General features: G+C 40.2%; 1 protein-coding gene across 4 annotated transcripts in view; it reads right to left on the reverse strand.

The window, feature by feature from the left end:
* Spast (spastin) overlaps positions 1-25513 on the reverse strand; it is a 54200-nt gene that overhangs the window by 22217 nt on the left and 6470 nt on the right. The window contains exons 2-7 of one of the 4 annotated variants that reach the window (XM_057778737.1): positions 16162-16245; positions 12029-12112; positions 8046-8141; positions 2471-2658; positions 1077-1210; positions 782-875 (exon numbers count right to left, since the gene is read on the reverse strand). In XM_057778737.1, coding sequence (XP_057634720.1) covers positions 782-875; positions 1077-1210; positions 2471-2658; positions 8046-8141; positions 12029-12112; positions 16162-16245 — 680 coding nt within the window. Of the gene's footprint in view, positions 1-781; positions 876-1076; positions 1211-2470; positions 2659-8045; positions 8142-12028; positions 12113-16161; positions 16249-25513 lie in introns of all 4 variants that reach the window. The other 3 variants (XM_057778730.1, XM_057778748.1, XM_057778744.1) reach the window with 3 other exon arrangements.

Genomic DNA, 25513 nt, shown 5'->3' on the forward strand with positions numbered 1-25513 from the left:
TCATGATATAACTTTGATTCATAAAAGACACATGGTTTTCTCTCTTAACTCTCTAATTTTATGAGTATTAACAAAAATGTAACTATCAGTCAAACTGTGATTTCATGACTTCGAATGATAAGTACTAACTGGAAAAAATTTAAATAGACAAAACTGAGCATGGTAGTGAGTGCTCACATCCTGGATGAAGAGGCTGAGGGAAGAGAGAACTACTTAAGCCCATGATTTCAAGACCTGCCTCGGTAACATTCTAAAACCTCATCCAGAAGAAAAGCAAGAAAGTAAAGTGGAAAATGAAAAGATACAAGCTGGAAAAACCATCACACAATTATCTACTTTCCACATGAAAGTTAAAAATGGATTCAGGATTTCTTTTTTTTTTTTTTTTTAAATTTTTTTTTAAATGTGTAGCCCAGGCTGGCCTCGAACTCGTGATCCTCCTGCCTCTGCCTCCTTCAGCAAATCCTACCGGCGTGCGCCACCACTACCGGCGGATTCAGGATTTCTTAAATTCATTCTCATCTCCTATAACAATTTATCAATAGCAAATGTGAATGCCTTTTGTGGGGGAGGAGTAAGACAGGCCATACTATGATATAGCCCTGACTGGTACAGAATTCACTGTGGAATCAACAGTGGTCTCAAGTTCAAGATTATCCTGCCTCAGCCTCCTCATCTGGATGCTTGGTACATACCCAGGCTTTAATGTTTATATTTTTTTAAAATAGTGAACTTAAATTATTTAATATGAATGAATCATTTGATGCCATAAAATCCTTACCTCAGGCCGTAGAGAAGGAAGAATAACAATTTCTTGAAGTGCTTGTTTTGCCAATTCCTGACCAGCTATGTCATCAAATTTAACAGCTGTCCCACTAAAAACAGAACATCAGTTAATTTCACACAGAAATATGGTTCAGCTATTTCAATGTAGCGTATAAGCCTAACACGGTCATTTTTATGTTAACTATAAAATTTGTTTATTAGCAAAAACCTTCAAAAATTAAATATGAAAGTAAACGTGTATTTTATAAGTAAAAATAAAAAATAGAAATGAATTGTGTAGCAAAACTTACTTGTCAACAATTTCATTCATTATGAGGTTTGCCAGGTTGCTGTCCACATTCCTAAAATTTTTCAAGTCTTTCTTTTTCCGAACAGCCGTTGTGGGTGTAGAAGGTTTATTGGTTCTACTTGGTTTTGGAGTACCCTTGAAGGACACAAGAATTTAATATGAAAACAACCTAGACTTTTCACTCATAAATCATCCTAAAATGCTGATAGAATTTAATAAAAACAAGGGGGGAAATGAAGGTAGGGAGATGCTCAGTGAAATGCTTGCTACACAACAGTAAGAACCTGAGTTCAGGTCCCGAGCACTCATGTAAGCCAGGCACATAGTCCGTATGTAACCCAGCACTGTCACTGGAGCTCACAGGCCAGCTAGCAGAGTGTGTGAGCCCCAGGTTTGACATGAAAAGTGACTGAGCAAGTAATCTGAGGTCTCCCTCTGGTCTCCATACACAGGCAAACACAAAGAAAAAAATCTAAGACTGCAAAGACTGAGTATTTAACCTAAAACTACCTTCACTATAGAATGACATTTGACATGAAGAGAGCTAATAGATTTTATCCAGAGATTCAGTTACTATTAAAGACAAAGCTGAGACAGAGAATTGGCTCAGGAGTTAAGAGATTTTACTGGAAATTCATGAGGAATGGAGTTAGGATGTCACCATGCACATAACATGCCAATCATCCTGTACATGCCCGTAACCCCAATTCCAAAGGCAATGGAAACCAGATGATTACCAGGGCCTGTAGACTTACATAAATAAGCTCTAAGTTCAAAGGTGGACTCTTCCTCAAAGGAATAGGCAGACACTCAGCGCCTTCTGGCCTTCAATTACGTGCATATGCACTTACACACACCCACACACCCCTTTTTTAAAACCCAAAGATCCTCTAAAAAAAAGTCATTTTTGATTCTTATTAGAATTATAACAAAATTCTAGGTATGTTTAATGTTCTAAAATTTACATACTCTAGCTGGTCAGTGGTGGTACATGCTTTTAATCCCAGCACTCAGGAGGCAGAAGCCGGAGGATCTCTGAGTTTGAGGTCAACCTGTTCAATAGAGTGAGTTCTAGGAAAGCCAAGTCTACACAGAGCAACCCTGCCTTGAAAAAGCAAAATAAACAAATAATAAAATTTACATAATCTGAAATGATCATAAAACTAGAATTAAAATGACATATACAACATTATACTGAAAAGACTTCCTAAGTAAACAATATAAAATTTCTAATTATTCTGAAAGGAACTAAGATTTTAATAGCAAATAGTTTTTGCAAATTAGAAAATTATGTTTCCCTTTGTGGAAACCACTCAAGTCTATAAGGCATTACAGAAAACTCTATACACTAAAGCAAGCATGACAAAGCACAATTTCACCCCTGTTCTAGAGTACCTTATGCGTGGAAGCTGCAGGACCAGGACCCTGCCTTGCTCCAGAAACCATGGACAAACCACTGCAACTAGGTGCTCTGTGGTGACCAGAAAGGCCCGTGGATCCACTTTTCATGACTGCTTTTGATCGAGGCAGTGAATTACTAGCATGTGTTAGGGGATCTTTCCTCTTTGGAACTGCTCCACTTTCTGTCAAGAAAAAAATACAGCCATCATGATTGAAAACTTTGACTATGCAGATAAAAAGTAATAATAACAATTTATAATACTAGCAACAATAAAAAGTAATACTAGCAAATTTGCAAAACAAGGTACCAGCAGTTTAAAATTTGTATTTATTATTATTGTGTTTATGTGTATATGATGTCTGAATGAGTGTGGATGCACATATGTCACAGTGCACATGCAGAAGTCAGAAGACAAGTTTCTGACTCTGGTTCTCACCTCCCACCATGTGAGTGGCAGGGGTCAAACACAGGCCATCAAGCTTGTGCAGCAAGTGCCTTTATCAACTGAGCCATCTCACTGGCCCTTAACAAAGGTTTTTAAATCCAGAAGTATTTCAAAATAAGATCTGAATCAGAAAATAAGGACAAGGACAAGGATGTCATGGGAATAGTTACTGGGAAAAGACATTTGGTTATTAGGTTTGTCCTTCCCTGTTGTAGATTCTAATTTTCTTATGAGGAAAATTGTATTTGTAAATAGCTGGGCAGTGGTAAGCACACCTTTAATCCCAGTACTTGGGAGGCAGAGACAGGAGGATATCTATGAGTTCAGGGTCAGCCTTGCCTACAGAGTGAGTGCCAGGACAGGCTCCAAAGCTACAGAGAAACCCTGTCTTGAAAAAAGGTAAAAATAAATAAAATTTAAAAATCAGTGCTTATTAATAATGATGTTTTCTGTAAAGACAAATGTTAAGGGGTTGGAGAGATGGCTCAGTTGTTTAGAGCACTGACTGCTCTTCCAGAGGTCCTGAGTTCAATTCCCAGCAACCACATGGTGGCTCACAGCCATCTATAATGAGAGCTGGCGCCCCCTTCTGGCTTGTGGGCACACATGGAAGGAATGCTGTACACATAATAAATAAATAAATATTTAACAAAAAAAAAGACAAATGTTAAGCCATGCAAGTAGGGTGGCTTAAACTATAATGTGAGCACTCTTGAGGCCGAGCCTGCGAAGATTTCTGTGAGTTCAACAATAACCTGGGCTATGTGAGTTCTAGGCCAGCCTAGGCTACAAAGTGTGAAACTATGCTTAAGGAAAAAAAAAGCTAGTGGGGCATAGTAGTGCGTGCCTTTAATCCCAGCACTTGGGAGGCAGAGGCAAGTGAATTTCTGTAATTCCCAGGTCAGCCTGGTCTGTACAGTGAGTTCCATGACAGCCAGAGCTACATAATAGAGGGACCTTGTCTCAAAAATCAGAGAAGCTGGGTGGTGGGGTACGTCATATTTCAAAAAAATCAAAACAAAACAAACAAAAAACAACAAACCAATAACAGAGAGACAAACAAAAAATGCTGGTCATGGTGACATATAATCCCACAATTCTAACACTGGGCAAGTAGAGACAGGAGGATCACTGCAATCTTCAGGTGGTATTCATAGCTTTTCTTCTGTGGAACCAAAAACAAAACCCATTCCCCAACATAACACATTTCTTTAAAGCACATTAGCTGATTTAACTCCATAGTCTTTTCTACTAGCAAATGTCTCTCCACAGCTGTTGCTCCTTTCTCATTGGCATTAAAAAAATTTAAAGTTAATAAAGCATTATGCAACCTAATTCAGGGGGTATTTATCATTCCTTTCTGTTTATTTAATATGTCCTTTAGAGTTTGATTTGATCTTTCTGTAATTGCCTGGCCTATAGGACTGTGTGGTAGACCTGTAATATGCTTTATATTATAATAAGAAAAATCTGTTTCATTTTCTTAGAGACATAAGCTGTAGCATTGTCTGTGTTTATTTGAACAGGTATACCCATGGCAGCCATAACTTCCAGGAAATGTGTGATTACTGAATCAGTCTTTTCCAAACTCAAAGCAATTGCCCACTGAAAACCTGAAAAGGTATCAATGGTTTGGTGTACATATTTCAGTTTTCCAAATTCTATAAATGGAAATCATCCATCTGCCAGATTTCATTCCTTTGAGTACCCTTTGGGTTTACAGGTAGTGGTATTTGAATATAGAAAGAACACGGAGGACATTTCCTTATACTTTCCTTGGCGATGGAAAAGTTTTTTTTTACACCATTGCTATTGACATGTTTTTAATGAAATTCTGAGGCCGTCTAATCAATAATGATCAATTTCTGCATTACCTTGTGCTAGAGGATTGTATATTGTAATGAAATAAATAACAAAGTCATTTCTGCATCATCTGGTATAAATTCAGCGGTTTCAATATGAAAAACAACTCTTTCTGCATATTGCGAATGGGTAACTAAGTGGAGAGGTTCTTTAAAATCCTTTAGTACTATGAGAATAGCACATAATTCTTACTTTTGGGCGGAATCACAAGGGCTTTGTGCCACTTTAATTTTTCTAATTTGTAACCTGCCTTTCCTGATTTATTTGCATCAGTATAGAATGTAGAGGCTCCAGCTATTGATTTGTCCCATACAATCAGAGGAAGGATTCAATTAGATCGCTTTACAAGTTGCATTCTCTTGCTTTTGGGAGAGTTGCTGTTTATCTCTCCCAAAAGATTATTACAAACTCTTTGCCAGGGTTCACTTTCTGCCCATAATTTGTCAATTTCATCGTTATTAAAGATACTATAATTTTGCTGGGTCGATTCCTGCTAAATGACAAAGCCTCGATTTTCCTTTTAGAATTAGAGAGACCTTTCCACAAAAGTTTTTAATTTTTTACTCAGTTATGTGGTAAAAAGATCCAATCTAAAAAAATATCTTCCTTCTGCATTAGTTCCCTTGCAGCTCAGTCATGCCCTTCCTTGACATAGCCATCTCCTATTCTAGTGTACAGAATATGAAAATCTGTGCACCCAACAATTGAGATCTATTTGTAATACTTAGAGCCATATCGGAGCATTTCCTATATGAACTGTTAATTGAAGGCGTGGTGGTGAAGGATGCAGTGAGTGCTACTACACCTGCTAATGGGACATCTAAGTTGAGATGGCTGATGGAGGAAGGTCATTGGTTAAAAAATAAAGAAACTGCTTGGCCCTCATAGGTTAGAACATAGGTGGGTGGAGTAAACAGAACAGAATGCTGGGAGGAAGAGGAAGTGAGCTCAGACTCGATAGCTCTCCTCTCTGGGGCAGATGCGATGAAGCTCCGACCCAGGATGGACGTAGGCTAGAATCTTCTCGGTAAAGCGCACCTTGGGGTGCTACACACATTATTAGAAATGGGCTAGTCCAGGTACGAGAGTTAGCCGAGAAGAGGCTAGATATAATGGGCCAAGCAGTGTTTAATAGAATACAGTTTGTGTGTTGTTATTTTGGGGCATAAGCTAGCCAGGCGACCAGGAGCTGGGGTGGCAGGAACACAGCCTGCAACTCCTACTACGGATGGCCTGCAAGGTTGTCAAAGAAACATAAGGACAAATACCAGTCCAGTGAAGGCAGCAAAGAGTGTTTCAGTGCTATGAAAAATTTGACCTGTAGTATAATTATGAAAGTTGTGCTTTCTAAAGGAGTCTTGGGGATCCCGAAGAGTGTGCTTGTGAGAACCCCAGGCTTTAAAAATGCTTACTTCTGAGCTAGGAGGTGGTGGCACATGCCTGTAATCACAGCACTTGGGAGGCAGAGACAGGTGGATCTCTGTGAGTTTGGGGTCAGACTCAAAAAAACAAAACAAACAAAAACACACCAGCAGCTGCTTCACTGCCTAACCTAAAGTTAGTATGCTACAATTTAAAGCTGTATTTGCTCTAAAAATTTAAGTCCAAATCTGGGTAAAGTGGCACATGCCTGTAATCAGTCATTCAGGAGTCTGAGATAGGAGCATTGAGCCTACAAGCCCCCAGCAGCCCAAGCTACACAGTAACTTCTAGCTTGGACTACCAATTAAAATGTTGTCTCAAAAAACACAACCAAGGGGCTGGAGAAATGGCTCAGAGGTTAAGAGCATTGACTGTTCTTCCAAAGGTCCTGAGTTCAATTCCCAGCAACCACATGGTGGCTCACAACCATCTGTAATGGGGTCTGGTGCCCTCTTCTGGCCTGCAGGCATACACACAGACAGAATATTGTGTACATAATAAATAAATAAATATTTAAAAAAAAAAAAAAAAACACAACCAACTACCCTGGATATAAAACCACTGCTGAAAAAGCAAAACAAAACAAAACCAGCAACCAAGAAAACTACCTGAGGTACAGGAAGCACGGGGTGTTTTTGTAGCATGCATGAGGTGTCACCACTAACACTGCAATATCAAACGAAACCCACACAAAAACGAGCTGAGACTGGAAAAGTCTAAAAAATGAAGTTTCTGCCACTGGAACAAAGCAAAAGGTATTTAATTTCTTCTTTCTGTATTTAATCTTCTAAAGGATTTGATCAACAAAGTTTCGAGGAAGACTTACTCCACAGTAATAATACTATTAAAATGTATCTTCTTGGTATGTCAAGTTCTAGTTTCTAACAAGTACCAAAGAGATTCATATAATACATATGAAAACTGATGCACAGTAGAAATTAATGTTTGAGAAAGTATTAAGGTTTTCATGCTAAAAACACAAAAAGAAAAATCCCACAAACAAAATACAACAGAAATGAAAATATTACTTAAAGGAACTTGTACAGCCTGGCTATGGTGGTACAAAACTTTCATCGTAGTACTTGATACAGAGGTAGGCAGATCTCTGAGTTGAAACTGGCCTAGTCTATGTAGAGAGTTCCAGGCCAGCCAGGGCTACATCAAATTATGTACAGATATGGTGCAATACATTTGTAATTCCCATACTAGGGAAACAGAGGCATGAACACTGATGGATTTTGGAAATTAAAGTACACCTGGTCTATATAGTAAGTTTCAAGCCAGGTAAGGCTACATAGTAAGATCCTGTCCCAAATAACAAAAACAAAAAACAATATTAGCAACAAGACGATCAAATCATGTTTTCTGAGATGGCACAGTGGGGAAAGGCACTGGCTATCAAGTTTGACAACTTGAGTTTAATCCCAAGGACATATGTGGTACTAGGAGAAAATCCCTTCTTTCAGTTGTCCTCTGACTTCCAAATGTATTTACAAACACATATACAAATACATACACGCATGCATGGATTTATATTGTTTTTCTAAAAGAACAGGTTTACTGAGTACAATTGAAGGGCCAGTGGTCTAGACAGTAAGGAGAGTACCACCTCCCCATCTTTTGTACTTTATAAGTAGGAAGTTGGAAAACATGTGACTAGGTATGTTTAGAACAGCTCTACTATATCTACTATGAATGATAAGGATTCTGTATGTTTTACTAATCCTGTAAAACAAAACAGTTATACCTTCTACTACACAGCTACACCAACATTATAGGGTAAGCAAGAGTTCATTTTCCATGCAAGCTTTAGTTTACGTTAGTTAGCCTAAACCTACCTGACTGGAGGTGTCCATTGCGGCATGTCAGGTTAGTACTGTCATTATAGACGTCCGTTTGTGACTTGGAAAATTGCAAAACTGGTTGCAGCTTCTCTATGCAACAGAGGAGGTTAAAAAGAACAAAATAAACAGAAAGAAAAATAAACAAATAAAAGGCATGTGGAAAATGGAAAATTATTGTGTTACAAAGCTGTCAGTGAAGTTTTTGCACATATATGAAATATACTCTAAAATATGTAATTAGTAAGAACTCATATGAAAAGTACAGAAGAAGTTAACACGTGGAAGGCTATGTTGAAAATACACCTTATTCAGGCTGGTAACCTAAGACAGTTACTTATCACTATTTTTAACAGCAAGTGATGGCTTCTTTTCATATGCTCAAATAGCTAAGATAATCTAGTGATATTAGGATAAAAAGTGACTGGCTGTATTATCTAAAAACTTATGGGAATTTAGAACGTAACTGGATTAGTACTTATTATTACCATTATTATTGTTACTATTAGAGGCAGGGTCTGTCTATGTAGCCTTAGCTGTCATAAAACTCGCTATGTAGACCAGGTTGTCCCTGAACTCAGAGATCCACTGGGATCTGTCTGGCTGTACTATTAGCCAAGCAGTAGTGGTACACACCTTTAGTCCCACCACTCAGGAGACAGAGGCAAGCAGATCTCTAGAAGTCAAGGCTAGTCTGATCTACAGACTGAGTTCCAGGACAACCAAGGGTACACAGAGAAACCCTGTCTTAACAAAACAAAACAAAACAAAACAAAACAAAACAAAACAAAACAAAACAAAACAAAAGATGACCTGTATTATCACACCCAGCTCAACATCACTGTATTTTTAAAATACAGTATAGTATAGAAAAGCCTATTGAGAAGGTCTTTCAGAGTTGGGCAGTGGTGGTGCAGGTGGATCTGAGTTTGAACACAAGCCTGGTTTACAGTTAGTTCCAGGAAAGCCATATCTACAAGGAGAAACCCTGTCTTAAAACAACCCCTCAAAAAAAGAAACAAAAGAATGTAGAGGAGGGGCTGGAGAGATGGTTCAGTAGTTAAGGGCACTAGCTGCTCTTCCAGAGAACAGGGGTTCAGTTTCCAGCACCCACATGGCATCTCACAACTGTCTGTAACTCCAATTCCAGGGGATCTGACATTCTCATATAGACATACATGCTGGAAAAATACCAATATACATAGATAATAAATAAATCATTAAAAAAAGAAATGTTTTATAGGAAGTACAGTATGGTCTCGCTAAGATTAAAAGGACACTTTAAGAGGAAATCATACTTAAAAATGGCACAGAAGGAAACAAGGAGTATCTAAGAAAGGTCACATTTGACTTTATTACCTTAAGTCAAGCAAAAAAGTAAATGCAACAAGGCAAGGGGATCAGCATGATGAACTATGTGTGCAATACGCTACTGTTTGTGAAAACACACACACACACACACAGTTGGTCACTTCTTGATGACCCAGTACAGCTGCCTCTTGGAATGGGAATGGGTCACTTGGGAACAATGGGAGGGATGGTAGTCATACTTAAAATTCTGTGACATGTAAGATGTAACTAATCAACAAAAAGATTTGCTCACCTCAAATAACTATCCTCCCTAGCTGGAGTCTCCGTCTGCTGCCTAGAGCAGAAGGGGTGCTGCTTTCTCCTTCTGCAGCAAGACTGCAGCCCTCTGTCCTCCTTAGGGCTATATGCAGGCTGCCAGACACTGCTCCTAAGGTGACATACCTATCTGTCTCATCCAAATAAGGGATCACCTTTCCCAAAAATGATTTGCTGAAGTAAGTTTGTTTTCCTCTGTATTAGAAAGCCAATGAATCCATGTATAAATGCAGCAATAGGGCTAAATACGTGTAGCTCAGAGTGGAATATGCAATTAACATATGCAAGGTCCTGGTTTAATTATCAGCACCCAATGAAAAAACAAAACAAAAAAAGCAGAACATACATACTAACTCTCAGACTTATATTCCTAAAGTCAGACAAGTAGGCACCGTGCTTGGTGTACGGTGAGGTATCACATGTCTCTGGGACAGGTTAAATAGCAGCTACCCTTTGTATACAAAGCACAAAGCAGCACGTAGCTTTTGTGTCCTAGAAGTGGCTGATACAATATACTTTAAATCCTTTCTATTTACTTTGGTTAGCTAGAGATAGGTCACTTGATTTTTCTCAAGATAATGCTCTTTAAATCAAAATACTGAGACACAACTTACTTGTGTTGGTGAAATCATAAGTTAGGAAATTCTGGTCACTAAGTGTCTTCTTTATTAACATAAAAAGTTACCAGAAACATTCATTATATAGTAAAGACAAGCAGGAATCAAAATTTTAATTTTTTTTGATGACAGGAAATAAAAAGTTATAGATTAAAGTATGTAGAGTTTACAATTCTATCTATATAAACACACACACAGACACTGTAACCATGTTCCAGTTAATCCCTATTAACAAAACAGTAACTGATGATGAAGCTCAGTGTAGAGAACTCAAGTGGTATGTACAAGGCCCTGGGTTCTAGTCCTGTTACAACAACTGAAAGAGACTAGTGCTTCTTTCTGAAACACCTGAGGTAACACAGACTAACATGGCTAGCTGCACTTCACAGTCAAGTTTCCCTAGGATCCCCCTTCTAATCCTAAAGAAATCCTCACTGATGGGCTCTTCTAAAATCCTTTACTGGGTATAGGGTTGCACCCCTTTGGTCCCAGCACTCGGGAGGCAAACGCAGGTGAATTTCTATGAGTTCCTGGTCTACAGAATGGCATGGACTGCACAGCAATCACTGCTTCCTGACAAAGTCCCAGCATTTCGACCTTGCGGATCACAATTCTCCAGCACCCATTTATTTTCATTTTCAATGATTCTCACTATGTATAATGGAGGCTCCCTTATACCTCTTCCTTTGGGGAATTTTATGCAAGCTTTGAAGGATGAAAATGTATAAAATGGTAGCCTCTTTAAACAAAATAATTCTTTGGAAAAAATCCTTGCCACCATGGAACAACAGAGTGATAACTCTGCCTACTCCCACACAAGTTAACCAAGCTGCTAGAAAATTTAGATATGTAACTGAAGTGTGATAAATAATGTGTTTTTGATAAATAAGATTTGTTTGATAAATAAGGTATATTATATATAATCAAAATTTATAAATTCCTAAGGTCTACTCAGGTTCACAGTAATATTTATCTAGATTTGTCTTTGCTCATTTTAAGCTTTAGCTATTAGGATAAACTAAGCCACATAAAAAACTGTAATATGCTATAATGGAGTATTTGGTCCCCCAAGAAAGTCCTTTTCCCAAGGTCAGGAATTTAGACAAAACTCCCCGTTTTCTCAAGGATTTGAGGAAAGTTCTTGATGGCTAAAAAGGAAGACATCCTAATCTCTGGCAAGAGGAACTTGTGGCCCTTCCAACAATGGCATAATCGGTGTTAGCTGGGCAGTACTGGGAAGCAGAGGCAGAAGGATCCCTGTGAGTTCGAGGCCAAAAGGAAGGAAGGAAGGAAGGAAGGAAGGAAGGAAGGAAGGAAGGAAGGAAGGAAGGAAGGAAGGAAGGAAGGAAGGAAGGAAGGAAGGAAACAGTAATGGTTTAGAGCATCAGAGCTCTCGCAGAGGACCAGGGTTCAGTTCCCAGCACACACATTAAGTGGCTTACAACCACCTGGAACTCTAGTTCCAGAAAATCTGATACCCTCATTTGGTTTCCATAGGTATCTTCGTGCATGCTGTATACATACAGACACCCAGGCACACACAGAAAATAAAACTTAAACACTGAAATTACTGACTTACTCTACCCACTGGTAAAGACTGGCTTCTCACTGGAGACTGAGCACAGGGTCTGACACATGCTATGCAAGTGCTCTGCCACTCAACTGTGTGCCCAGCCCTTACCAATGATTCATTAAACACTTCAAGTATATTTCATAACTAATTAGAGAAGGTGATACCTAGAAGTTGTAAACGGTCCTTGGCCATAACCAAATTAGTCATCATTTTGGCTTGCAGACGTCTAGCTCTTTCATATTGTTCACCTAAATGAAGAAAAAAAAAAAGGAAGAATTAGTTAAAGCATCTACATTTCCCTACTAACAGTGTTTCAAGGTAAGTGCTGCTCCAATTACCTTCATGGAGAATCAAAATTTTTCCTAATAAAGAAATTAAAAGTGGGCATAGTGTCTCACATGTATAATCCCAGGACTTGGATACCAAGTCAAGTTCAATGTCAGTCAGGATAGATAATAAGTTTCAGGTCAATATGGGCGACAGAGTGAGACCCTTGTCTCGAAAAGGGCAAGGAGGAAAGGGATAAGGAAGGGAAGGAGGGATGGAGGAAGGGAATGCTTTTGCTAGGCAAGGTGAAGAACATCTGAAATCTTAGATGAACTCAGGAGGCTGAGGAGGAAGGATAGTGAAGTCAAGACCAGTCTGGAAGATACAGTGTGAACCTGTCTTAAATATGAATGTATATTACACATAGACATATTCATGGTTCCTAATGATGGCTTCAAATCTACTGCAGTGTCATGAATTTCACACATATTTCATGGAACCCATGACATCTTCCCTCACACTTCAGTCTTTGAACTGATCCTAGTGAGGTTGCTCAGTGGGTTGAGCTGCTTGCTGAGCAAGCTTGTCAAGCTGAGTTCAAGTCCCAGGACCCAAAGTGAAAGTCAGAACTGACTCCGAAACTTGTCCTGTGACCTCCACTCACACCCACACCTTATACACATATATAAACAAATAACAAAAAGCAAAAACCTTTGATCTGGGATATGATATCACCTGTGCCAACTTACTATCATCCAGGCTACAGTCATACTTTGTCACTGCCTGTGCCTGAGCAAATCTGTCAGATGCTAATGTTGTGATCTCTATGAAAGGCACACATTCTATTTCATAAAATCGGAACTTAAATGCTAAGGGTGAGAAGAAAACACACTTTAAGGGATTTTTTTCTTAAATAAAAGGCATTTTATTTTAAACCATCTCCGTCTAACATTTCTTTATGGAACTGACACAGAACTGCATATATTTACATTTTTAATTCATAAAGTCACGGTCATCAACGCCTCAAAGACCTAACCACTCACATTCATTTTATTGTTTCTTTTTAAACTGACTTTTGCAATGCCTGAGTTTAAATCCAGATCATCATCAAAATTAGGCAAATGCTCTACTGCTAACCAATTCAAATTCTGCCTTTTTATATAAAAGACCAGCTGAGTGTGGTAGTTCATACCTTTATTCCAAGCACTCAGGAGACAGAGGCAGATCTTTGAGTTTGAGGCCAGCCTAGGCTACATACTGAAGTCTAGGCCAGCCAATGCCATATGGTGAGACCCTGTCTCAAACAACAACTAAATAATTAAATTTTAAAAATGGAGAGAAACACTGGGTGGTGGTGGTGCACACCTTTAATCCCAGCACTTGGGGAGACAGGTGGAGCTCTGTGAGCTCAAGGCTAGTCTGGTCTACATATGGAGTTCCAGGACAGTCTCCAAAGCTACAGAGAAACCCTGTCTCAAAAATCAAACAAATAAACAAAAACAACAACAAAAAAAATAGACACAAAAATGGAGGGGGCTGAAGACATGGCTCAGAAGTTAAGAGCACTGGCTGCTCTTCCAGGGGTCCTGAGTTCAATTCCCAGCAACCACATGGTGGCTCACAATCATCTATGAGATGTGATGCCCTCTTCTGACCTGTAGGGATGTATGTAGATAAAATACTGTATACATAATAAATAAAAAAATATTTTTTAAAAATGGAGAGAAGAGATGGCAGTGCACACCTACAATCCCAGAACTTGTCAGGTCAGGTGTTGAAGCCAGCTGGAGTGATTATACCACCAGGTTTGTGTAGGTACATCATGGTGATGTTAACAGCGAGGAAATCACCTAACAATTCATCAGAATGTATTCCCACTGCTAAGCACAACTGTACTTGATTTGACATTAAAGCTCACATGGTACACTAAAGTCATAACACTTTTAAAAATTCAGGGGCCGGAGAGATGGCTCAGAGATTAAGTGCACTAAGTGCTCTTTTAGAAGACCTAGGTTCTATTCCTAGCACCCACATGTAGGCTCACACCCATCTATAATTCCAGTACCAAGGGATCTAATTCCCTCCCCTGGCCTCTGTAGAGACCAGGCACATATGTGGTACACAGCATACATACTGGCAGAATCCATACACATAAAATAAAAATAAAATAAACCTTAAAAAAGAAAGCCAGGGGTGGTAGCACATACCTTGATCCAATGCTTGATCTCAAGTCAGAGGCAGGAGGATCTCTTGAGTTTGAGGCCAACCTGATCTACAGATAGGACAGGTTCCAGGACAGTCAGGGCTACACAGAGACACCCTGTCTTGAAAAACCAAAAAAAGAGAAGAAAGAAGGGCCAGAGAGATGGCTTGGCAGTTAAGAGCATTGCCTGCTCTTCCAAAGGTCCTGAGTTCAATTCCCAGCAACCACATGGTGGCTCACAACCATCTGTAATGAGGTCTGGTGCCCTCTTCTGGCCTGCAGGCATACACACAGACAGAACATTGTATACATAATCAGTCAATCAATATTTTTTTAAAAAAGAAAAAAAGAGAGAAAAAAAGGGGGGGTGAGAGAAGGCTGACATCTGATGGCCTGGGTACAAATCCCAACTTTCTCACTTGCTAACCACGAAACCTTAGTTGAGTTACATCTCTGTAGTTCATGTTTCTCATCTGAAAAATATGGCTAATAACAGTAGCTAAAAGCAAGGAGTCATGGTAAAAATGAGATGCTCTCCATTGGGCACTTCCAGTGACTACTGGGAGCTAGGAAGTAGACAACAAATGTTTTCACTATAGCTACACAGACAGTAGCCTCTAATTTTACCTCTGTTTTCTTTCTTTTTGGCAGGTGGGGGTTGAGACAGGGTTTCTCTGTAGCTTTGGAGCCTGTCCTGGAACTAGCTAGCTCTTTTAAACCAGGCTGGCCTTGAACTCACAGAGATCACCTGCCTCTGCCTCCCGAGTGCTGGGAGGTGCCCTCTTCTGACCTTCAGGCATACATGCAGGCAGAATACTATACATAATAAATAATCTTTAAAAAAAATAAACAAAATTTTTTTTTAAAAAAAGAAAGGCTGGAGAGATGGCTCAGTGGATAAGAGCAATGGCTAATCTTCCAAAGGCCCCAGCATCAATTCCCAGCAATCACACGGCAGCTCACAACTGTTTGTAACTCCAGTTATAAGAGATCTAACATACTCATACAGATATACACGCAGGCAAAACCATTAATGCACATAAAATAAAAATAATTTACAACAAACAAAATGCAATGACATTAAGAAATAAAATGCATGGTGGCGCACGCCTTTAATCCCAGCACTCGGGAGGCAGAGGCAGGCGGATCTCTGTGAGTTCGAGACCAGCCTGGTCTACAAGAGCTAGTTCCAGGACAGGCTCCAAAACCACAGAGAAACCTTGTCTCGAAAAACCAAAAAAAAAATAAATAAAATAAAATGCATCTACTAAGGTTAACAGATCTAAAAGGGGGTAAATATGTAAATTCAGTCACCAACCCCCTTCTGCAAATCTGCTTTCAGAACTCTCAGTTACCTGTGCTCACCTACAATCCAAAATAATTAAATGGAGATTTATAAAAAATAAACAAGTTCTAGCACTCGGGAGGCAGAGGCAGGCGGATCTCTGTGAGTTCGAGACCAGCTTGGTCTATAAGAGCTAGTTCCAGGACAGGCTCCAAAACCACATAGAAACCCTGTCCCGAAAAAAAAAAAAAAACCAACAAGTTATAGATGTCAAACTCTGTGATAATAATTAAATTTCACCTTTACCTAATCTATGCCAACCACATCATGACTCTTCCGTTTGTCCAAAATATCCATATGTGCTGCTGCCCCAGAGTCACTCAGAAGACATCCTGGTTATTAGTATTAGTATAGTCTCTAGGGCTTGACAGTGTCATATTCAGTCCATGAGAAGCCCTGGAGGGGGTCTCCACGGGGAAGGGATTTGGAGGGAGGAACTATAGTAGAATTTGAGGTGGCAATAGAAACTGCATATAACCTACCTTGGCCTGTTACTATAACAGCGATTCCTTTTTCTAGTTCTTCAATACCCTTCTTGTACCATTCCACAGCTTGTTCCTTTTGTCCTGCTTTAAAAACAGAAATCATTATTTGTATATGAGTACAAAAAAATGTAGCATCCACTCCCCCAAGTATCATATACATGAAAAGGTTGTGATCAAATAAGTCTAAGAAACATTATACCTATACATAATAAAATAAAAATTTCCATATCATTCTTCATTTGAATTTTCAAAATAAAAACTTAATCATAAATGCTGTGATCACAAAGTAGAAGTCTTGGGCTGGAGAGATGGCTCAGAGGTTAAGAGCACTGACTGCTCTTTCAGAGGTCCTGAGTTCAATTCCCAACAACCACATGGTGGCTTACAGTCATCTATAATGAGATCTGGCACCCCCTTCTGGCTTGCAGGCACATGTGGAAGGAATGCTATACACATAATATAATAAATAAATAAATATTTAAACAAAGTAGTTTTTTTGTTAAAAAAAAAAAAAAGATTTACTTACTTATTATGTGGGTACTCTGCTTGCAGCACCAGCAGAGGGCCCCAGATCTTATTACAGATGGTTGGGAGCCACCATGTGGTTTCTGGGAATTGAACTCAGGATCTTTGGAAGAGCATTCAGTGCTCTTAACCTCTGAGCCATCTCTCCAGCCCAAATGAAGTCTTTTTATAGACACCATATAACAACTAAAAAATGTGTAAAATCTCTATCCCCCCAGAGTCTCCCCATTTTAAGATAGGTTTTATATAGCCCTGGCTGTCCTAGAACTATGTAGATCAGGCTGGCTTTGACTTCACAGAGATGTGTGGCTTCTGCCTCCTACAACTGGGATTAAAACACGTCCAGCCTCCCTTTCCTTCTTATCTCAGTTCTTATATTTGCAATTTCTTACTCCTCACAATACCATAGTTTTCACTGTGCCAAGTAAAGAGCAAGTATTGAAAAAAATACCTGATAATGGCACATGAAGAAATTATTAAGAGCTTGTTATAAATCAACCTGGACAGTGGCAAGAAGATCAGAAATTCAAGGTCTTCCTTAGCCACAGAGCAAGTTTGAGGCTAACGTAGGCTACACGATCCTTCCTCGAACAGTTTATTGTAAACCAACAAAAACTCTGAATGTTCATCTTCCTGTTTCTTCTCTTTTTGAAATAGTCTCATGTACCCCAAGCAGATCTCAAATAAATACATAGCTGAGGATGACCTTGAAATATTGACCCTCAAGTGGTAGCATTACAAGCTAGCATTACCTGGTCATAAGAACACCTGTTCAGGGCTGGAGAGATGGCTCAGTGGTTAAGAGTTTTGCCTGCTCTTCCAAAGGTCCTGAGTTCAATTCCCAACAACCACATGGTGGCTCACAGCCACCTGTGAGACTTGGTGCCCTCTTCTGGCCTACACTGTATACATAATAAATAAATAAATCTTTAAAAAAAAAAAAAGGAAGGCCGGGCGGTGGTGGCGCACGCCTTTAATCCCAGCACTTGGGAGGCAGAGGCAGGCGGATCTCTGTGAGTTCGAGACCAGCCTGGTCTACAAGAGCTAGTTCCAGGACAGGCTCCAAAACCACAGAGAAACCCTGTCTCGAAAAACCAAAAAAAAAAAAAAAAAAAAAAAAAAAGGACACCTGTTCATATGCATTTCTGGGTATTTTTACTTGAAAAAAAAACAAGTAGTATAGTGACATTTACATTCTGAGTGATGAAAATGTCACTAGCACTGTCTTACTTGTATACGGTTCATACGGCACCAAAGTGAATACATCCTAGCAAACATTAGAGAGTTCCTTTATAGCACCTCTTCTCATTCTCAAGGTCTTGTCCTTCCAAGAGGTCACTTTCATGACATATCTTTCTAGTACAGGCTTTTCTACTATATTCACAAATATTTGTTGTCTCTTTTTCTTTCTTTCTTTCCTTCTTTCCTTCTTTCCTTCTTTCCTTCCTTCCTTCCTTCCTTCCTTCCTTCCTTCCTTCCTTCCTTCCTTCCTTCCTTTCTTTGAGACAGGGTCTCACAACATAGCCCTGACTGTCCTACAACTACGTAGATCAGGCTGGCCTTCCTTGAACGCAGAGATATGATTGCTTCTGCCTCCAGAGAGCTGGGATTAAAGGTATACACCACCACTCCTACCTCTCATTTACTTTTGTGTGTGCGTGTATATGCAGGTACACAAGCCCTTGCATGTGCAGATGGAAGACAGAGGCTAATGTCCATACCTTCTATTGCTCTCCACCTTATTTATCATCACACAGGGTGGGGCATGGGTGCATGGGTCATATGACATGTGGAGGGCAAAGGACAACTTGGGGCAGTCAGTTCTCTGTGACCTTTACATGGGTTCTGAGAATCAAGCAGGTTGCAGGCTTGTGAACAAGAGTTTTTACCTGTTGAGCCATCTCACTAGACCCTCTCCTTATTTTCATTTCACCTGGAGCTTACTGTTTTGGTTAGGAGGGCCTGGTCCAAGAGCCCCTGGGAGTCATAAGTCTCTAAAAACTCCAGTGTTGTGAGATTCCCCCGTATGCTGTGAAAATGTTTTATTATCACAGGTTAATAAAGAAGCTGCTTTGGCCTATGGCAGAGCTGAATATAGCTAGGTGGGAAAACTAAACTAAATGCAGGGAGAAAGAAGGCGGAGTCAGGCAGACACCACATAGGCACACAAGAAGCAAGGTGTGAGATAACAAACCACAAGCCTGTGGTAAAATATAAAATAATAGAAACGGGATAATTTAAGATGTAAGAGCTGGCTAGGAATATGCCTGAGCCATTGGCCAAACAGTGTTGTAATTAATAGAGTTTTTGTGTGACTATTTGGGTCTAGGTGGCCAGGAAACAAAAGCACAGTCTCATTTACATAAATGCACCCAACATTCAGCAATGTACATCCACATAAAGTCTAAAAAAGCTTAAAAAAAGGAGAGGGGGTTTCTAGACCCACAAAAAGGGAGTCTACTGAAGCTTTTTGGTAGTTGTATTTTTTTCAGATAGGCTTTGTTTGCTATCTGCAAGCAGAGGTGTGGCTTCTTTTAATATACAGTTAAAACAGCCTGGTTCTTACTGGCACCTTGAATAGCTCTGGCTCTTTTGGGAGGTCCTGTTAAAAAGCACTTAACTGGGGTTTGTGAGCAGAGCGTTACAAGTTGCTTTATGGTAATAAAGACCCACTCTAGGACTGCTAGGTAGGAGCCGTACCCACCACCTCAATTCTGGGAAGCAGTTGGCCCATGTTGCCACCAAGTACTTGCAGCATTCTTCCCACAAACCCCATTCAAGTGCTTGGCCTCCTGAAAGAGCCAGAGCTGTTTGTGCAACTAGCACAAACCAGGAAGCCTTCTTAAAGGAGCTGTGCAGTTTTTGCTGCTACCATTGAGTCAGGAAGCCTTCCCTTAAAGGAATCGTGCCTGGAGAGATGGCTCAGCGGTTAAGAGCACTGGCTGCTCTTCCAGAAGTCCTGAGTTCAATTTCCAGCAACCACATGGTGGCTCACAGTCATCTATAATAAGATCTGGTGCCCTCTTCTGGCCTGCAGGCACACATGGAAGGAATGTTGTATACATAATAAATAAATAAATCTTTAAAAAAAAAAAAGGAATAGTGCCTCTGCTTGCTTCTAGCAAACAGAACCCACCCAAGAAAATGCTGCTACCATGAAGCTGTGCTTAACTCGTGTGTGTGTGTGTGTGTGTGTGTGTATTTGCGTGTGTGTATGTCTAGAATTCCTTCCCAAGCTCTCCCAGGTTTTTATTTTGATGTAGTCAGCCCATGTTGGCACGTCATTTTGTGCATGGAGACTGCTCCTTCGTCTCCAGGCCACTCAGACCCAAATAATCACACAGAAACTATATTCATTACAATACTGTTTGGTCAATGGCTCTAGCATACTAGCAAGCTTTTACATCTTGAAGTAACCCATTTGTATTAATCTATGTATCGGCACAAGGCTGTGACTTACTAGTAAGGATCCGGCATCTGTCTCCTTTGGCAGCTAAATGGCTGCCTGACACCACCTACTTTCTCTCTATATCTCTGTTCAGATTTCCTGCCTGGCTTGACTCTACTAAGCCACTGGACAAAGCAACTTCTTTAATAACCAATGGTAATGAACAATCCCAGAGAACTTAGACAACAATACAGACACTAAGAGAGACTTACATAGATGGAAAGTAGAAAGTAGAAAAAGATAAGATCTCCTGAGTAAATTGGGAGCATGGGGACCTTGGGGAAGGATTGAAGGGGAGAAGGGAGAGGCAAGGAGGGGAGCAGAAAAAAATGTAGAACTCAATAAATATCATGGGTTCTGAGGGTAAAAAAATAAAAATAAATAAAAAGAAAAAAATAACCAATGGTAATGAAACATATTCATAGCATACAGAGGGGAATCCCACATCATGTTATTATTCGGGTCTGGGTGGCTGGGAAACAAAAGCACAATCTTCCTTTACACTTGAGCGCTGGGGTAACAGAGATGCCAACTACCTGGCTTTTACCGGGGTGATGGAGACCTGAACTCAGGTCCTCATGTTGTTTAGCAAGCATTTACCCACTGAGCTAGCTCCACAGCCCTACTATTTTTTTAAAAAAATTCACACATGAAATTGCTATGGTATTATATATATAAATATACACATTTATGTATCTATTACATATGTGCGTATATGTATGTATATATACATATGTAATATATATATTACATTCATTACCTGGTAATTTAGCTATTTTCTATATTAAAAGTTATCAAGCTGAGCACTGGTGGTGCACGCCTTTAATTCTAGCACTCTGGAGGCAGAGGCTGTGGACCTCTGTGAGTGTGAGGCCAGCCTGGTCTATATCTTCAGAGCAAGTTCCAGAATAGTCAGAACTGGTTTCAGAGATCCTTCTGTTTGTGTGTTGCTTTCACTGGTTGAATAAATAGACTGCCTTTTGCTTTTTTTTTTTTTTTTTTTTTTTTTTTCGAGACAGGGTTTCTCTGTTGCTTTGGAGCCTGTCCTGGAACTAGCTCTGTAGACCAGGCTGGTCTCGAACTCACAGAGATCCGCCTGGCTCTGCCTCCCGAGTGCTGGGATTAAAGGCGTGCGCCACCATCGCCCGGCTGCTTTTTGCTTTTTGATAGGGCAGAACTTAGGTGGGCAGAGTAGATAGAACAGAATGCTGGGAAGAAGGGCAGAGTTGCAGATGCCATGAAGCTCCTCCTTGAGACTGACACTGGATAGAATCTTTCCTGGTAAGCCACAAACTCGTGGTGTTACACAGATTGGTAGAAATGGGTTGAATTAAGATGTAAGAGTTGTCCAATGGGAAATTAAGAGCTAATGGGCCAGGCAGTAATTTAATTAATACAGTTTCCGTGTGATTATTTCAGGTATAAGCTAGCGGGGCAGCCGGGACAAACTAAGGGCCCCCACTCCCTACTACACAGAACTACACAGAGAAACCCTGTCTTGAAAAAACCAAAGCAAACCAAAGCAAAAGCTATTGAAGGGCTGGTAAGACAGAGCAGTGGGTAAAGTGTGCTGGATACCAAGGACTTACATGGTAGAAGCAAAGAAATGATTCCCATAAGTTGTTCTCTAACTTCCAAACCTACACCATGGCAACACACACAAAATAAATAAATAAAAATTTTTACTTAGGTACTTTAAAAATTGTTTTAACAGATATTGAACGACTGAGAACATAGAGCTCAGTGGTGGAGTATTAGTCCCTAGCACTACACAGAAAGGTAAGATGCTGTAAGAAAAGGTACTCGAGCTACAGAGTTGGCCAGTGGTTGTAGAGGACCAGAGTTTGAGACCCAGCACCCACAAGGTAGCTTACAGCTGTCTGTAACTCCTGTCCAGGAGATGTAACACCCTCTTATAACTTCTATGAGTACCAGGCACAAACGTGGTATACATCCATACTTATAAGCAAACACTCAGACACAGAGAATAGTAAGAAAAAAAAAAACTTAAAATGTTCCAAAACATACTGAAAATTAATGGCTAGCCTGGAGCTCAGTGGCTAACATGTTCAAGGTTCTGAGTTCAACCTCTACCTCTCTCCCCAAAAAGATACCAAGTGTGTTGCCAGCTTTTTTAAAAAAATTTCAAATAGTGTTGTGGTGAACACTGTGTCCGCAGCACCCATCTGCAGCATCTCTGCTGTACACTGGACAAGTAAAACCATGGGCTGTCACTTTTCTCCACTCACCACATGAGCTAACTCTTAAGAGGGCTGTTCTAACTATATACACTTATTATATTTACATTTTTATTACATTGATTTGTTTTGTGTGTACTGTATGCATGTGGCTGTGCACCTCCCACAGTATCCATGTGGAAGTCAGAGGACAATTACCACAGTCAATTCTCTGTACCATGTAGGGCCTGGGATATCCAACCCAGGTCATTAAGCTTGCTGGCAGGTACCTTTATCTACTAAACTATTTTGCTGAACCCTTTTCCTTTACTTTCTTAATTTTAATTTTTACTATTTTAAATTAAGTGGCTGTAAGTAAGTGCATGTGAGTTCAAATGCCTGCAGAGGTCAGAGATGTCAGATGCCCTGGAGCTGGAGTTACATGTGAACCAGCTGAACCTGGGTCCTCTGGAAGAGAGCAGGGTATTCTTAACTGCTGAGCCATCTCAACGACCCCCACCCTTTGTGTGTGTGTGTGTGGTATTGGAATTGAACCCAGGGCTTTGGGTTAGTGCTAGGCAAGCATTTAACACTAAGCTATAACCCCAAGCCAAAACTATGCTTGTTTTTTTTTTAATCTTTTTTTTTTATTCTTTTTTAATTAAAATTTCCAACTGCTCCCCGTTTCCCATTTCCCTCCCATCCTCCCACACATTGCCCCCTCCCCCCTCCCCTCCCCCATCCCCTTTTTTAATCTTTTTATGTTTTTTTGTTTGCTTTTGCCTTTTTTTTTTTTTCGAGACAGGATTTCTCCGTGGCTTTGGAGCCTGTCCTGGAACTAGGTTTTGCAGCCCAGGCTGGTCTCGAACTCACAGAGATCTGCTTGCCTCTGCCTCCAGAGTGCTGGGATTAAAGGCATGCGCCACCACCGCCTGGCTGTCTTTTTATGTTTTAAAGATTTTATTTTGCTGGGTGGTGGTGATGCACACCTTTAATCGTAGCACTGGGGAGGCAGAGGCAGGTGAATCTCTGTGAGTTCGAGGCCAGTCTAGTCTACAGAGTGAGTTCCAGGACAGCCAAGACTACACAGAGAAACCCTATCTCAAAAAGGGAAAAAAAAAACCCGACAATTTATTTTATTATTAATATTATTATTGAGTGTGTGTGATGTGTGAGTGCCACACTGCCTATGTGGAAGTCAGAGAACGACTTTGGGTAGTTGGCTATCTCCTTCATTGATGGGTTCTGAGGACTGAATTCAAGGCTTGAGTGGCAAGTGCTTTTTACCTCCTGAGCCAATCTACACTCTTTTTTTTTTTTTTTTTTTTTTTTTTTTTTTTTGGTTTTTCGAGACAGGGTTTCTCTGTGGCTTTGGAGCCTGTCCTGGAACTAGCTTCGTAGACCAGGCTGGTCTCGAACTCACAGAGATCCGCCTGCCTCTGCCTCCCGAGTGCTGGGATTAAAGGCGTGCGCCACCATCGCCCGGCTCCCAATCTACACTCTTAATGCTGATATTTGAGAGTTCTCATTGGTAACATTATTTTTCAATTTTAAGATTTCATATTGGGGCTGGAGCAATGGCTGAGTAGTTAGGACCATAATCAATTCCCAGAAACCACGTGGTAGCTCACAATCACCCGTAACTGCAATTCCAGGGGATCTGATATCCTCTTTTGACCTGCTTAGGCAGCAGTCACAAACAGTGTATATACATATGTGCAGGCTAAACATTCATATACATAAAACGAAAGAAATCTAAAAGTTCACATGACACACTTATTTAATTTTGCCTCTCTCTGTGCACACAAGTGCTAGCTAGCAAAAGTCAGAAGACAACTTTCTAGGGACTGTTCTCACCTTTCTATGTGGGTCTAGAGGACTGAATAGGCTTGACAGCAAGAGCCTTAAAATGGTGAGACATCTCACTGGCTCAATGGCAACATTCTTATCAGCATTTGCTTGTCACTTGCATATTACCTCATTTCTTTTATTTTAAAATAATAAAATTTGCTATATGCATATGTATATACATGGGGCAGGGGGAGTGGGGCATAGCGTAAGTGTGGAGGTCTGAGGAGAGAACTTTGTGGGGTGATTCCCTCCTTCCACCTTTGTGGGTTCCAGGAAAAACTCAGGCCGTCAGGTTTTGAAGCAAAGGGCCTTTTCCGAAAGTCACCTTGCCAGCACTTCTCTAGTGTATAAAACTCAGAATATTTAAACAAAACTCTTTTGAGAGTTTGAATCAAACAGATTTCTAAGAGAACACAAAAAGCAAAAGTCACAAAAACACAGATAAACTAAACTTCACTAAATTTAAACCCCTGCTCTTCAGTGCCGGTATTCTAAGAAGAAAAGGAAAACAAACAGGCTTTAAGAAACTCAAAATCATTCTCAACAAAGGACTTGCCTATACAAAGACCCTCAAAAAGTAGCGATAGAAACAACCAAATGCCTTAGGATGCAGTTTAGGAGTCAAATTTGTGCTTGGACGTGCAAAGTCCTGGGTTTAATCTCAAATCCCCAAGGAGGGGGGATGAAACAGCCTATGCGGGTCCCAGAGACATACATACAGACATGGTATTAAGCACACAGAGAGACATCCAATGCCATCACTTGCCAGAGAATACAAATTAAAACCATGTTGCCAGCCCGGCAGCACAGTCTGTGATCCCAGCTGGTCAGAGGCAGAGGTGCAGAGGACTCACAAGTTCAAGGACAATCAAGAAAACTTAGCAGGACTTTGTTTCAAAAACTAAAGAGAGAACCAGTGTGTAAAGGCAGTTGATCCCCCAGAGTTTGATCCCTGGGACCCACAGAATAGAAAGAGAGAACTGATCCTGAGAGCAGACCTCCACAGGCACATACTGTGAATGCACTCCTTGTTCCACTCCCCCACTGCTTCCACAAACTTACACACAAAATAAATCTTTTTTTTTTTTTAAAAAAAGATTTATTTATTTACTATGTTATGTATACAATGTTCTACATGTATGTATACAATGTTCTGTCTGTATGTCTGCCTGCAAGCCAGAAGAGGGAACTGAACTCAGGACCTCTGGAAGAAGGACTAGTGTGCTCTTAAGTACTAAGCCATCTCTCTCTAAAATAAATAATTCTTTTAAAACAAAATGAGGTCTAGAGCTGTAGCTCTGTGGCAGATAATGCTTGTCAAGACAGCACAAGGCCCTAGGGTTTAATC

Source organism: Chionomys nivalis, chromosome 1, assembly GCF_950005125.1.
Source record: "Chionomys nivalis chromosome 1, mChiNiv1.1, whole genome shotgun sequence".
NCBI classification, from domain to species: Eukaryota; Metazoa; Chordata; class Mammalia; order Rodentia; family Cricetidae; genus Chionomys; species Chionomys nivalis.